The sequence below is a fragment of the Ciona intestinalis genome, unplaced genomic scaffold, assembly GCF_000224145.3.
Source record: "Ciona intestinalis unplaced genomic scaffold, KH HT000016.2, whole genome shotgun sequence".
In the NCBI taxonomy this organism is placed as follows: Eukaryota; Metazoa; Chordata; class Ascidiacea; order Phlebobranchia; family Cionidae; genus Ciona; species Ciona intestinalis.
In genome coordinates, this window is record NW_004190338.2 from 436 (window position 1) to 16521 (window position 16086).

General features: G+C 37.8%; 4 protein-coding genes across 8 annotated transcripts; 2 read left to right on the forward strand and 2 right to left on the reverse strand.

The window, feature by feature from the left end:
- The first annotated feature begins 291 nt into the window (after window positions 1-291).
- Window positions 292-4399, forward strand: LOC108950135 (spondin-1-like). 5 transcript variants are annotated; one of them, XM_026837770.1, is made up of 7 exons: window positions 292-628; window positions 1562-1761; window positions 1979-2417; window positions 2481-2584; window positions 2726-2794; window positions 2871-2942; window positions 3014-4399. In XM_026837770.1, exons 1-7 carry the CDS (start codon window positions 498-500, stop codon window positions 3115-3117), a joined length of 1119 nt encoding a protein of 372 aa, XP_026693571.1. In that variant the 5' UTR covers window positions 292-497; the 3' UTR covers window positions 3118-4399. The 5 variants fall into 5 exon arrangements, with proteins under 5 accessions (XP_026693571.1, XP_026693572.1, XP_026693574.1 ...); XM_026837771.1 differs by having other exon boundaries at window positions 2874-2942; XM_026837772.1 differs by lacking the exon at window positions 292-628 and adding an exon at window positions 959-1251.
- Window positions 4307-5803, reverse strand: LOC100180442 (creatine kinase M-type-like). Its single transcript, XM_002130107.4, has one exon. It carries the CDS (start codon window positions 5712-5714, stop codon window positions 4623-4625), a length of 1092 nt encoding a protein of 363 aa, XP_002130143.1. The 5' UTR covers window positions 5715-5803; the 3' UTR covers window positions 4307-4622.
- Window positions 5804-7952: 2149 nt separating this feature from the next.
- Window positions 7953-10642, forward strand: LOC108950136 (coadhesin-like). The gene is made up of 5 exons (XM_018814960.2): window positions 7953-8065; window positions 8538-8719; window positions 9129-9468; window positions 9838-9923; window positions 10480-10642. The coding sequence occupies exons 1-5, from the start codon at window positions 7977-7979 to the stop codon at window positions 10599-10601; spliced, it is 819 nt and encodes a 272-aa protein (XP_018670505.1). The 5' UTR covers window positions 7953-7976; the 3' UTR covers window positions 10602-10642.
- A 955-nt stretch (window positions 10643-11597) lies between these two features.
- On the reverse strand, window positions 11598-14160 carry LOC100178773 (NHL repeat-containing protein 2). The gene is made up of 5 exons (XM_002130070.3): window positions 13775-14160; window positions 13189-13344; window positions 12811-13011; window positions 12318-12647; window positions 11598-12249 (listed from the first exon to the last, which is right to left on the reverse strand). The coding sequence occupies exons 1-5, from the start codon at window positions 13933-13935 to the stop codon at window positions 11733-11735; spliced, it is 1365 nt and encodes a 454-aa protein (XP_002130106.1). The 5' UTR covers window positions 13936-14160; the 3' UTR covers window positions 11598-11732.
- Window positions 14161-16086: the final 1926 nt, after the last annotated feature.

The following is a 16086-nucleotide window of genomic DNA, read 5'->3' on the forward strand; positions in this document are numbered from 1 at the left end:
TCAGCAGCATATATTGCCGTTTATAAACCTCGAATGGCGAATTTGAATGAATGGAAATGGCATATTTCTATTCATTCTCGTTTGAATGAAAAAGGCCATATAGTACTAACTCCTTCCTGGCCAATTGCGCGCAGTTCTTCCATCAATGTTTGAAGGAGTTCTGAGACAGCTATTTTTATGCGTTAAATTTGTACTGTTAATATTTGTAAAAATCAAGTTATTTACGTCAATCACTGAAAACTATTTCAAACGTCTCTTTTTTCGCCATCATTTTTGTAACTTCATGCAGTGAGTAATAGTTTTTGCGACGGAACCGGATAATTTTGTTTCTTATTACGTCACTAGCCACTTTATAGACAATTCTTGGGACGCCCTGAGGTTTAAATTTTGCCTCCATGCCTCGAGGTATTGCACGATTACCGATGCTACATAACGTCATCTTACGCCTTTGTGACCTTAGGGTTTGGACTCTACCGTTATAATATTACGACTTCGAAATGGATAGACGTGCTTGTGTATTGCTAGCCATGACTTTATGTTGTTTAAAGGCAGCCAAATCGACCAGAGTTCAGTATAATATGAGGACCAGACAACCACCATTGACAATCAAATATCTTGCTCCTACCAGGTAAAGTTGGGATAAACAAATTTTGAAAATGCTTTAGTTGTTTTTCTAATCACTTATTTATTTGTATAACACAGTAGGATGGGGGAAGATGGGACACTTTTAACTCTATTTTCTCGTCCAATTTAGTAGTAAACAAAGAAGATTCAAAGAAATATGAAACTATGTCCTCATGAGTCTCATAGACCGTTGTTAGTTCAGGATATCTGGATATTATGTGCTAAAGGTGTCCCATCTCCCCCCACCCTACTATACATATACATTTAAGAATGGGCGTTCTTTTTTTCTTTAAATAACGAAGTCCGAAGCAGGCAATGCACTTCGTCTAGTACTCTATAGTCGCTTACCTAACAAATATAAAAGTAGACAATTATTTTCCTTGACAAGAAAAAAAGCCAAAACTCTTTTCATGCGGCGCTTTGTGTTGCTCGTGACTTGACTAATTAACAACAGTAAACATTAGCCATTTAGTAAGTATCTGCATGTCCGGCAGTTTAGTTATGTGTATGTAAACTTTGTCGAAAAATGAAGGTTAAATTTTACTTCGTAAGTTTCTTATTCTTTTTATTGACAATGCTGGCTGAATGTCAAAATTTCCTGACAAGACAACCAGCACTACAATACAGGTAAGCTAATAGTGTAGCAAACTCACGAATATTTAACACGGAGTTGAGAACTTTATAAACACTCAAATAATATAGTAGGTTGGGGTAAAATAGGACACTTTTTGTACCTAAAGTCCAAATACCCTGAAGGTGTTTTAAACAATTTACAACGGTATATGGAAGTCGTAGGTATACGATTTGATAGTTCTTTGAAAGTTCTTTGTTTATTACCAAATAAGACAAGAAGATAGAAAAAAAGCGCCCCGTTTCTCCCTACTCTAATATATGTGTTTTTCGGTCGTCTGAATCGAATGTCGTATTTTTCTTTCAGGCCGGAGCCACCACTACTGGTTCAACCGGCAACATGCAGCACGACAAACTGCACTTGGTCGTGGGGTCCTTGCTCCAAATCTTGTGGCGGTGGAACGCGTACGGCTTCTTTAGATCAATCTGAAGGCGCATGCGGTCATTGTGACATGCCAGCAGATGTAGGCCAATGTAACACAATACCTTGCTTGCCACCAATGCCAGGTTAGTTCTAACCTGTATGCAGTACCATTGTTTTTTCAATAAAAGCCGTCAAGCCCAAGTAGCAACGTTCTTTTATTCATAAAGATATGGTTATAAAAATCTATAAAGATTCTTTATCATGTACGGATAAAATGAAAATCTGGACCATCTTACCTGGACCTTTTATTTATCCAGTTTTGCTTTGATAAATTATTAATATAACATGTTATGTTTACAGTGCCGTTGGCATTCCCTTGCTCATGTAGTGAGTGGGCGACGTGGAGTGATTGCTTCCTTCGTTGGTGTAACTCAACTACAGGAATTCGTATTCGAAGGAGAGCAAATTCTACATCATGTTTAAAGGCAGAGTGTTTGGCGCCGGAAATACAAAATTGTACAGGCGCTTGTGTGAGGGGCGAATGGAGTGCATACAGTCCATGTTCTGCTACTTGTGGGGTGTCTATCAAAACAAGAACGAGAAGTATACAGCCTCTGTTTTGCGGAGTTATCTGTACCGGGAATATTCAGAACGAAACTTGTACTGTCCCATCATGCTCCTGCGTTCAGCGTCCTTGGGGACCATGGGAGCCATGCTCAGTAAACAACCTACTGCAAAGCCGCAGAAGATTCATGGGTGGCCCTAATTCCTGCTTTTATAATACCACCACTGAGTTCAGGTTAGAGTCACTTACCGTCATTGCTTTGTCATGAATAAAAATAACTGAAAACGTCCGATACAGACCATGCAGCATGCCTATCACAGGTCCCGCGGCAACGACACCGGAAACTGAACCATCAGTCACAACTTCGTCTCTCCCGAAGCAAATACCAACAACGCCTGCAGGTATGACGTATGTCAATTCTAAATGCATAGTTTTTTTCCAATTTCTAATATAGTCGCAGAAAGCGAGAATACCCGTGTTATTACTACTGTCGTATAGCCACGTTAGTATATATATAGAGTGTAACACATACAAACTTATAGGTAACAAAATGTCAACTAAAACTAACGGATTGTTTGCGTTCAATCATACAGTAACCAGTAGTACAGTAGGTAAGGTATCGCCTACCAACACTTTATTTGTATTTAGGTATATATACAGAATTCAACATGAATACCAAATTTTAAGCAGGTAACGAAATATCAACACAGGCCAGTGGAAGTACGCTAAACGCAACGGTACAAACCAACAGAACAGCCGGTATGCAAACATAAATATATAACGTTAGTTATATATTAATAAATAGGTTGTGTAACATCAAATAACTTTAGGTAACGAAACTGCAACCCAACCTAATGGAGGTGCAAGAAACGCATTCAGCCGTTGGAAATATGCCCTTGTATTGCTCATCGCCAGCGCTATGTTGGCAAGTTAATCGAAGCGTGATTAAAAGAATGGCGACGTTTTAGCATGCGTTTGTATCATAGTACTGTGAGGGAAAATGGGACATATTTTTACACGCAATATCTAAATATCCTGATCGTGGTTTAAACAATTAACAACAGTCTATGAAAGTTGTAAGGATATACTGATTGTAATTCTTGGTCTTTATTCACTACTAAATTGTTCGAGAAAATAGAATGATAAGGTGTCCTATCTTCCCCCACCCTACTCTATATAGTATTTACATCCGTATAGCCTACTGTGTTTGTACATTTTAAAGCAGCTATGTTAGATTTTAACCAGTTAAAGCACACACTTGCTGGTTTTGCATTTAACTACAAAGGGGTTCATTTGCTGTGTATGCCCAAATTATTAACTCAATGGCAATTCAATAATGCAGAGAGAACACTGCTATATATATAATCATGTAGTAACTTTATGCAGTATAGTAGGGTGGGGGAAAGTGGGACACGTTTTCATTCTATTTTTCTGATCAAGACATTTGGATATTATGTGCTAAAGGTGTCTCATCTTCCCCCATCCTACTATATATATTTTAAGTACTGTACTAGTATAGTTTGTATTTGTATATTTAGTACAAAGCCGTGTTGCTTCGTTCTAATAATTCTTCCTAGTTCATCGTATGTGTGTGTGTGGGGGGGGGGGCGTTTTATTTATCCGAAGCCAGTGTACGTAATAATCGTAACTTACTGAGTTCTGACCTGTGTCTTACTGCTAGTAAAAGGCTCTTTTCTTCATTTCTGTTTACGCGCTTTAGTTTTCTCTTTGCCAAGCTGCGTTCAGTCGTGTCGTACGAGTAGTGGTTTATTGCAAATTTATACGAACTTTTAGTGTTTTTTTTTGTAGTCGAACTAATACATTAGTGTTATTATATGGTATAGTATATTAAAGAATAGCGAGATCAACGAGATGTTGCAGCTGCTTTTTTAATTTACTAAGCAAAGTTCGAACTGTATTTTCAAATACAACTAGTACTGTAGATATTTTCTTTGGGTAAATATAAAGCGTAGTTAGAAGCTTTAAACAGCTTGGACAACAATTTTTGTATAACCATAGTATACTATACTCTATATCTATAGCATGTCGAAATAGTCAAATTTGTTCATAAAAGAGAACGTGTTTACCAAAAGTTCCGCATATATATAAGTAACAAACGTATACAACATTGTTTTAAGCGTTTATTTCCGTAGCAAAGACTTCTGTTAACACGAGAACTCGATATGAATGAGTAACAATTATTACAATCGTATGGCCAAAAATAAAGCAAAATGTACATTAGAATGACGACTAGCACAAGTAATTACAGTTGTCGCAATACAGCGATTGGTTGTGGCGCAATGTTTTTATATAGCCTTAAAAGTCGGGTTTTAATATTTTCTTTCCCATAACTTTTAATTGGATCAAGAAAAGTGACGTGATATTTACCATATATGTTGCCAGCTTACAGTCGTGGCAAAAACTAAACTTTATAAAGTTTTACTTCTGTCGTAATATATTGACGTATTTTTCAATCTTCTGTCCCTTCTCCAGTCGTTCTTCGCAGTCAATAAGGAACTGAACACCTTCTATTACCAGCTCCAATATTTCAACTTCGGTAAGTCCAATCCTATCGATATTAGAAACATCAACACAATCTCCCAAGTCGATCTTTTCCAATCTCAAACGCATTAGTGCCTCTTCCAGTCGACAATATTTCATCATTTTGGGTATTTTTAAAACGACCCCGACTTTTAGAGACGTTCCAACGTTAGTGGGGCAAGTTGCAATGTACCCGTACCGTTCGTCATGCATAAATTCGTTTCCTGATTTTTTGACTCCGTTTTCGATTGCTGCAACACCTTCGACCCATCTTCTAAAAGATGGAACCAAGTTTCCCCCTGTTTCAGTAGAAAGCACGCTTAGATGATCTTCTTCATTTACCTTCACTAGAAAGTTTTTCTTCGCATTGTACCAAAACCCGCGACTGTCCGGCCAATCTCTCGCAAAAATAGTCGGCTGGCTGGTAGCAGAAATAGGCTGCTTAAAAACGACGGCCAACTGCTCTAAATCTTTATCCGAACTTCCCTTGATTGAGAAATACTGTCCACCAAACTCACCGTCGCAACCTGAGAGCGCAGACTTCGCAATTGCTTCCACCTTCCTTCTTTCACCTCGGGTAAAATGTCCAGGTAACGCAAACCCTTTGACATTCCTTCGGCTTGTAACGTAACTCGTCAAAGCGTACTTTCCGTCAAAGTCACCTCCTTTGACGTTTTCCGACATAGTGTTATTTCGACTGACATCATTCTTCTTAAAACCGTTGTGTCTTGCTTCAAGAACTTGGTCAAAAAACGCCGAAAACGCTCTGTATGATTCCTCGTCTCCAGCTATACAACCAGCGGGCATAAGATATGGTTCTCCAGGGTTGTCCACTCCCAACTGTATGACATCATCAATGGTAAACCCACTATCAGTTTCCACGCCTCGCAGTTGCTTATATACAGTCTCAGTAAGACAATGTGCCATGTGACTGTGGTGATTTTCTAGGTCTGGGTATTCTTCCTCGGCGGTGAAAAGTCGGTGAGCCATGCTGCTGTTTACTTAATCTATATCTGTACCTAAATAGTCGTGGTAAAATTTCTAAGAAAATATATAGATTAAATAATCACCGACGAAACTTTCAGATTAAAAAGCACACGACGAACTATTTGATCATTTGGTTAAAAACCATTCCCTAAAATTAATTTTGTTACCTTATACATATGTTACATTTCGTGAAACGTCTATAAAAGACACTCAGACACACTGGCTTATGATGGTAGGCTAAACAATGTCTTTAACCAAGACCACTTCGACTGTCGCTTGCACAGATATCTGCTACCTATTTATAAAGATTTGTATTGGCCCCTGGATCTTGTCAAAGCAGCGGCTGTCACATTATTAGCCTGCATGAAGCTGCAACCTCGAACGAACCGATGTTAGCACGTTGACTGTGCTATAATCGCCACTTACAGTGACTGCCTTGACCTTGTAACATGCTGGTAATTTGAAGCCAGAGTATATATCGCAAAGCATTTTTGCTGAATTTGTTAATTTATGCGAAAAACAAACTGTTTAGTATTTAATTGATTTTTTTATTAACTACTGCGGTAATACAAACAGTCAGAATATACATCGTAAGGGACAACTCGTCACAGTTACACATGCACACACTTTTCAAAGCCTAAACCATAAACTGTTTCGCAGTTTAAATTAAACTTAATGTAAAGTGCTGGCATTACGAAGAGTCATAATATATATACAGTAGGGTAGGGGAAGATGGGACTCCTGTTAACTTTGTCGTCCCATTTGGTAGTAAAAAAAGAAAAGTAAAAGAATTATGAAACTACATCCTCACAACTTCCATAGACCGTTGTTAATTGTTTGAAACATGGTCAGGTTATTTGGGTATTATGCGCTAAAGGTGTCCCACTTTCTCCCACCCTACTACATACCGTAAAAGCGATGCAGTTTTATATAGTTACACATACAAGTAGCAACAGTGGTTAAATTGAAATTCTATTTACAGAACGTTTGTTTTTTTGAAATCATATTGAGTGTTTATTAATTGTCTACACTACAAACAACGTGCTGTGATTGTAAGTATGACTGTATTGAGTGGTATTAGGATTGAAAATAGTCAACATTACGAAGGGTAGTGAATAGTTTCATACCACGAGCACTTATGTCACGTATTGCGTAATATAGATATACCAAAAACTAATGTTCTATGACTGAACCCATTTTAAACAGCTGTAATAAATTCTCTTGGTGCTGAAATACTATAAGCGGTTTAAGTCGGCATTTTTAATTATATGTATAGAAATTATAAGGCGATATTAGAATTCAGCTAAAAATTGGCTCGTATGTGTAAGTTGTATTCAGTTGTGCAAAGTTTCGGTATTTAACAATTATTGTCGATTAGTCATTATAAACATAATCACTGTAGTAAACTAGTTGCAGTCTTTAGTAACGTCTTTCGCGATTTTTTTTTGTAAATTTTTACATCGTAATTTATTACTTATATTATGGGAAAGTAACCTTAATTTGCATAACTATAAAGGGTATAACTTTTGTAAACGCCGCTGACAAAATGTTTGTGTTTTGGGGCAAAATCGGCCTTAACGGTCATTAACCTAACTCATGGGTTGTTCATATTGTCGTCCATATAAAAACATTCAAAGTTACGCATTTATTTAACTGATAACGATTTGGGAAATCCCTCGCAATAGTCAATGCTTTGTAAACCATTCCTTCATTATACGTGCGATTGGTCAGTGAACGCTTTGTTATATAGTGTGTTTAGTGCAACCATGGCTAATATATATAGGAAATTTGGTATAAAGCGTAAACAGTGTATATGGTAAACAGTGTAAGACTTATAATATAGTACTTGGCACCAAAAGCAAGACCAACTGCTAAATGCCTTTACTAAGAATTCGTGGATATATACTGTAGATGGGGGAAGATGGGACATCTTTGACACATAATATCCAAATATTCTGATCGTGTTTTACACCACTAAAACAACGGTCTATATGGGAGTCGTGAGAATACGGTTTTGTTCTTTGAATATTCTTTGTTTATTACTGAATGAAACGAAAAAATAGAATGAAGTGATGTCCCATCTTCCTCACTAAATTTATGCTAATTTTGTATTCCAAACAAAAAGTTTCTGGCAGATTAGTTACGATTCCTGTTTTTAAATGACATATATAGTATGTATTAGTCTAATGAATTTAACAAAAATTTGCATTATATTATTTTAAATACTGCCATAGACTAGATTGTCGAAAGCGCTTTTTAGTCAATATGAAAAATATAATGTTAATTTGCGTTGTTACTTCGCTGTTTATTAGTTATGCTACTGCACGTACAACTCTATCAAGACAAACATCAAGGTAAAAAAATCAAATCCTGCATCTTAATCATGTATAATGTTCACAGTTTACGAAGGTGTAAAAATATATTAATGTATAGCAATATAAATAAGTTCTTTGTATGCACATGCTGTTACGGTCCGCATATACATATAAAATGAAATGTATAAAAATGGTTGGTCTCGTGACACAAGGTGAAAGCGCCTGTCAATCTGTATAGTCCACATGATATACGGTTTCGAGGCTTCATGCTGCTATCATTGTATCAGTGTCCTCATTGATGTGAGCGTCCTTGGACTAGACAGTTAATATGCTCTGATAAAGGCGACCTGCGTATTTCGTCTAATTGTCAGTCGTTTAAAATCACGATTACAAAACTCGGCGTACGATGTTTTATGTGGCCACTTATAATGTGCACAGAAAACGTCTAATCATGCATCTTGTGTCGGCAAATATTTCTTATGCAGTTAAGTCGACGTAACTTTAAATCCAGGAATGTCGGTGTATTACAATCTCATTGTAGTCCCCGCAACTGTACATGGGAGTGGGGGGCATGCAGTAAGAGTTGTGGGGGTGGAACTCAATCAGCGGTCCAAACAAGACCAAAAGGACGATGTGGCTTGTGTGATATGCCGAGAAATGGTAGAACATGTAACACACAGACTTGCTGCAAAAGTGCGTTTGTATTTTTTTGATATAATGGGTTACATAGAGATAGTGCATGTTTCATTCATTTTTATTTGAGTACACAAAGAATAGTTACGTAAAAGTTTACTCTTATGCATCGATTCTGAAAGTGCGTTTCTAATTAAGACTTTTATTTATTATTTTTGCATTGGATATATTTTCTTACACGTAATGCTTGCAGTATTGGTAAAGAAAACTAAATCGTTGTTTTTCAGTTTAATAATATATATGGCCCACCACAGAAAGTTTTTGTTTTTTTTCGGTTTCAATTATTTTATTGGGCAACGCGTGTCTGCCTATTATAACTACCACTCTCGTGCCTTTTTTATGAATCATGTCCATTTTGGCAATGAGTCAACGCGTGTTTCAACTTCAGCTAAAACTTGTTTGTTTTTAGAAGAGTGTACTTGGTCAGAATGGACGCATTGGACAGCGTGCACGGCTACATGTGGATACGAGGGCGTAAACACTCGGCACAAATTGAAAGTCCCAACTGCTGCATCGTGTAGTGATACTAATTGCACTGGTAGCAGGAATGTGATACAGCACTGTAATCAAAGGTGTTGCCCCATTAATTGTGAATGGTCGACATGGCGGGAAGATAGGTGTTCTGTGTCGTGTGGTAATGGTACAACTAGGCAGAGAAGAGTGTTTCAAATCTCCCCCACCTGCGACGGTAAGCTTTGCATTGGAAACAATACCCGTGAAGTCACTTGCAACCCAAGAGAGTGCCCAAGGTACGACATTATATTTGTAGGTTTTTATTATTTTTAATAAGACGGTGCAGGCGGGAAGTGCTATAGGATACCGTGTTGTTTTTTACTTGTTTCACACTATATTCCCATACGCCGCGCCATCGAAAAAGTGGTTATATAGCGCCCCCGCCTCTAACCCATTACGGTGGCGAGGTTTGATGATACTCTTTTTGTGAATGTATGTGTCTTTGGGGAAACACAACGACAATTGTTCCAACCAAGCAATGGGTTGACTAAAATGCCACCCAAAAAATCTCACACAAGGTTACTTATGTGGTAGCTTGTAGAGCATTAACCTCGAACACCTATGTACAATATAGTCCATTGCAACTTTATCATTATTTCTTACAGACTGGTTGTATGTCACAATACTGATTGCTGTCAAAGGTGTTTTCGGGGAGAAAATAATTCACAGTGTCCCTCTAACTGTGTGGAAGGTAAGATTCTGTGAGAAAGTAATATTAGTTGATTCCTTTTGTGTCATATACTCCAATAAAGCATTGCCATCTCATAGAAAACGTAAGTATATATGCGTTTTATACCTGAGGTGCCAAGTTATATATAGTAGGGTGGGGTAAGATGGGACACTTTTAGCACTGAATATCCAAATATCCTGATCGTGTTTTAAACAATTAACAACGGTCCATGGGAGCCGTGAGGATACGTTATTTATCATTCTTTGACTGTTCTTCGTTTACTGCCATATAGGACGGGAAAATAGAATAAAAAGGTGTCCCATCTTCCCCCACCCTATTATATATGTTAGTTACTAATATAATGTTAATAGAATGAAAGAATAAGATGGTCCATGTTTTATCCATTTAAATAAGCAGTAAACCAAGAATAATTACAAAATGATATAACCTACAGAAAAAAGTTTTATTTATTCATGATCTCCATATTGTCGCGCTTAGTACAAAACGTACAGATAAAACTGCGCATGAATAAGAATAACGATTTTTAGATAATATCATAACAAAATTATCCTTGTAGGTCGTTTATCTGCCATGGGTTCGAGTTGCAGCCGATTAAACAGTTACAAGTTGAACGTTTTATTTTATTCCTTTAGTGTAAACATAATTTTGTTCGGTATTATAAATCTAATTGCAAATTAAATTAAGATTCTGTAAAGCGACACGTGGAAAAACTCTTCAAACGTGCACGACTAGTATTTTTTGTTTTATTAACCCTTTTGTTTAGTTGTATTTTTAATAAAGATGTAAATAAATCGGTAAATTATAGCAAAGGCCTGCTTTAAAAAGCAGTCTATTTTGTTTGTTAAACAATAACAGGCGTGGTATTAAAGTACAGGCCACACAAACCCAATAAACAACAGTTTCTATGTCATATATATTTTTATAAAATAAATTTGACACTTGTCTGTACCAAACGAAAATGTTGTGAAGAAGCGGTATGACTGGTTGTATTATATCGACTATAGCGACACTTTGTCGATTGTCCACCCAAGAGTTCTCATATACGCCCAGATAAAATCGAAATATGATTAAGCGAGTTTTGATCACCATAGTAGGGCGGGGGGAGATGGGACACTTTTAGCACATAGTATTCAAATATCTTGATTATGTTTAAACAATTAAAAACTATCTTTGGGAGTCGTAAGGATCCGTTTTTTTTTAATTCTTCGATTTTTCTTTGTTTACTAAAGCAAACAGAACGAGAAAATTGAATGAAAATGTGTCTCATCTTCCCCCACCATACTATATAGCAGTGTAGGGGTAAGATGGTCTATATATGTTTATAGCCCGTCGACTATAAAGGACCCGTGTTGATTGATTAAAATATAAACGGGAAATATGGGATTTAGGCGCGAACGGTATCCCACCTCACCCCACCTAACAGTACTATATTAGTCTAGCGAAAACGCGTGTTGATGATTTTTTAAATGTATATTACGGAGCATGCTGTGCCGCTTCCTTCTTGTATAGACCATGTTAGAAAGTAAGTCTTCTAATACAGTTATGATTAATGTTGTAGAATGGAAATAATAAAAAAGAAAAAAAAAGGTTTAGTCTAAAACGAAAGGTCAACGAATCGCTCACTTTTCCGGATATTTTAGACTGAACGACAAAAAACACATCAAGCCACTGATGTTAAATGATGTGATTTTTTTATTTGGCACTACTCTTAAATTCGTTTTATTTTCACTTTTTTTTCTAAACAAAGACAATCTCTGTGACCTTACGTGCAACGACAAACACAAATAGCCGTTTAAAAAATTAACGCAGTTAAAGTTTATGCGCATTTTTCATTTTCCAGTATTTGTCCCAGTGTCGTCCTGCAAATCCTCTCCAGTAGCGGCTTGTGAGCCACAATAAGATCATGAACAAGCAGAGAGCGATAATGGTCGTACTTGCAAACACGGACGACCGGTTATGCACCAGTAAATCTCGGTATGCATCCACTTTACCGAGATGCTGGATCAACATAGCGGAGTTCTGTGCAACCTCTGTATTACCCAGCGCAGTGATTGCACGCACTCTGTGGTTATACTGATCGGTCACGTACAACATTTTCCTTTCCGCGTCAAGGTCGAGACCAGTAGGGTGAAAGAATTGAGCATCAGTGCCGACGGCATCCCTTGACCCATAGCTCTCACTACCAGCTAGCACAGTCAAGCTATAGTCGATAAGAGAAATCATACGGATGCAGTTGTTTCCAAACTCCGCCACATAAAGCACCTCATGCTCTGGGTCAATAGCAATACCTTCAGGGTAGTTCATTGCAAGACCGTGACCAAATATCCTGAAAAGAACATCGTTTAATGCTCTATAGAACATTACAATTTTCCCAATCAGCATCATGAATCTTACCTCTGGTTAACGTCCCCAGGTTCTCCCCCACCTGCAATGGTGGTAACTGTTTTCTTTTTCAAGTCCAACATGCGTACTGCGTGATTGTAGTGATCAGAAACATATAACACATCTTTTCTGACGTCGTATGCCATGCCCGTTGGGTGGCGCCACATAGCTTCGGCAAAGCTGCCATCTTTAAAACCTTCCATTCTAGGTCCGCCAGTCAGCGTTGTGACTTTTGGGGTGGCTGAATCTACATTTATAATTCGAATAGCGTGGTTATCTGTATCAGCAATAAAGAGGCGGTCGTTCGTGTCATCATATTCCAATTGCTGTGGGTTGTTCAATCTAAGAAAAGAGGGATCTCGTTACAGGAACCGAAGCAGCCAAACAATAAAAAGGGAAGCACGCGTCACATATTGTATCTTTTATGTGTTTGCAAACAAAATTTACGGCTTTATAATGTTTTAAATAATTGTGTGAAATGCTATATAATTCAGTTACAACTTACCCTGCAGTTAAAAGTGAACCGTCCTTAAAAGCTTTGTCACCATTGGTTCCGGCAAATGTAGTTACTTCATTTGTACCCAGGTCCATAAGACGGATAGCGTTGTTACCACTATCAGCAATGTACATTTTCTGTCGTTTATGGTCAAGCGCCATGCCGGCAATATGAAAGAATTGGGCTTTTAATCCGACACCATTTGCGAATCTAAATCGGTTTCAATTATTTTATAAGCTAATTGCGTTGGTTACTGAAAGGTGGAATAAAAGAGTATTGTATCAACATGTATACATTAAAACTGTGTAGATGAAATTTCGTACAAGGTGTACGATCATAGTTTACTACATATGGCATTAGACTAGAGCATACAAAATAGCCACCTACCCTTGGCTTGAACCAGCGGAAGTCGTAGAAACGTCAGTTACAAGATCAACTCTTCGTACTCTATCATTGCCATGCGGAGTGTCAGGACAACCACAATCTGCCACGTAGACAGAATGCTTCACTTTGTCGTATACAATCCCCCAAGGATAGTTGAATCTACAGTGAGGAAGCAATTGGTGGGAATATAGACTTAGGAAATTGTGTTGGCCGCGACCATATGTTATTGTGCAAAGCAAAGTTGCGTTACAGCAGCTCGGTTAAAGTATATTAAACCCTAAATCCCAAAACAGTTGTATAATAGGGTTCGGGGAAGAGGAGACAACTTTAGCACATAGTGTACGATAATCCTGATCGTGTTTTAAACAATTAACAACGGCATATGGGAGTCGTAATGATACGGTTTATTAAAATTCTTGGAATGTTTTATATGTTTACTACTAAATCGGAAAATGGAACGATAAGGTGACCCATCTTCCCCACCCTATACACAAGCATATTATTTACACAAATGTACCACTCCAATAGTACTGCTACAGTGTTAGTAATGTACAAAAACAGAGACTCTCAATAAATAGGATATCCTTACCTTGTGTCTGCTAACGCACCGTCCACGGAGTTTGGCCCATCAACACATGTGTCCACTGCCCCAACATGAGGGTACCCACCCCCCGCTAAAGTCTTGACGATCCCCTCCATACAAGAGGCATGATGGAATAGACACAAACCAACCACGAGGTAGCAAATCATCCTACTATTTACTGAAATGCGCCTGTTTGTTAAGCGGTTAAACAAATCAATAAGAAAACGACTTTAAAACGCACGAGCCGTGACCGAAACTATAATGCTATCATAGAACGTGACAGGTTTCCCAACGCAAATATTCGTTGACGTGATTTGAAACACTAGCTAGAATCCCTTTTACAACATTAAGTTAGGGTAACTAATATATTAAGTTGCCGAAAGATGTGACGTGTGTTTATTTCCTTTCTCGTTCCATTTGACAGTAAACCAAGAACACTTACATAGTTATAACCGTGAACCCGGGACTCTGAAACAGCGCTGTTTTAAAACACGATCAAGAAACATGTTATTTAGGTGTTAACGTTATCTTTTCTTACCACTCCAAAAACTTCGATTCGTATAATAAGGTTTCATCCTTTCTTTAGTTGTTATGTAATCTGTGTAAACAGGGCTTATCAAGCAGATATCTAAAAAGCTTTTACGAGTCTGCCTTTTCCCTGATCGAAATAACATAGTAACGTATCAACTGCCCTACGCAGAACATTACACAGTGTGTCGCTCATAAAGAATCCAAACTGATCGGCCATATGGATGATTGAGACAATAACTTCCCGTCTTTTCAAGTGGATATAAGGGAGATGGGATGAATGGGTTTTAATTTCCCCGCCTTACAGCAACGTGCAATGCGCGGCACTTAATGCTTTGCTGGCCTGTGTCTGCCCTACAACGTGTATAGTATATTATGCACCAGCACCCACAAATGCAAGCATAGCTAATACACATATCGCGGGGTAGCAGGTAGAGGTACCAAGAGCTTTGAGTTTGCCGTTATTCAACAGTAATTAGTTTTGTATTGTAAGAAGCCGTAAAGAAAGGGGCAATTTAAATCAGCGTTTTATCAATAAATAAAAAACAGCTGTAAATATTTTTTAAAGTTACAGTCCGGTTCCAACTTACACGTCCCCACTATTGCATCTAGTTTATTACACTGTTTAACGAGTTAACGTCTAATTTCTGGCAGCTTGCCACATGTATTGCTTCTAATTATAGCAGGAAATCATATGCCGCGGAACCAATAGTGGTTTCCCAATATCCCAGCATGCAGCATATGCTTACTCATTTCTTTGTGTGGCTGTTCTGTCACAACATTTATGCATGTATAAGCGTGATACCAGATATTGCATGTTGTGTAAAAACTGTACTAGTTATAAAGTTACATGAATCACCTTTAAGTGGTCAAATTATAGCCTACATTATGTAATTGTAAAATTGAAACTGGTAATTCATACCACACTGGTAAATATGAACTACAGGGAGAAATAGTAGCCTCGTGTATTGTCACCTCTTCAGTACACGCGAGGTTTCCACGTATGCAAACTACGTGTAAACGTTCCCTTTCAAAACAGTATAAAAGATTAAAATACGATTATGAGTAAAACACGAGTAAGCGACAAAATACTACGCACATTGTACATAAATGTACTTTGTATTATGACCTTTGGCAAGAGGCCAAATCGTATGCACTCTTCACAGATTTCAAAAGTAAAGAAAGCTAAATTGAAACCCTCGTTTTAATAAGTACCAGTATCGTGAAATGTCGATTTAAGGTCAAATACTATACGCTGAAATATTCGTGTCCCGTTAAGGCACGATACCACTTTCGCGTGATGTAAACAACCGGTTTGAAATCTAATATAAATAGCATGGCGAAAATAAATAGAAATTTAGGTAACGATTAAACAACGTCATTTTGGCTAAACGGGAATTGACCAAACATGGGTAAAAGTACCTGCGAACTCCTAATAGTTCCGTGGTGCTCAGACTAATTAATTAAACGAACAAAATTTATCACTTTTGCTGAAGACTTGTCAATCATGCAGGCCGATTCCGGTGTCATGTAACTCGTGATTTAGGTTTGTAAAAGTACAACTGTTTGCCATCACGCAGTCGTTTGGAACTGGTCCAATTCGATCTGCAGTAACGTTTTAAAGCCACGCAAAGTAATTAAATTTTGCGAAAGTGTGTGGTCACACGATACACTGATTAAGCATTTTGAAATTAGTGGAAACGCAAACAGGAAGTTAAGTGACAATGCACACGAAACGCCTCGGAGGATGCACGATCAAAAACAACTTTGCCATTTATTCCACCACCCGT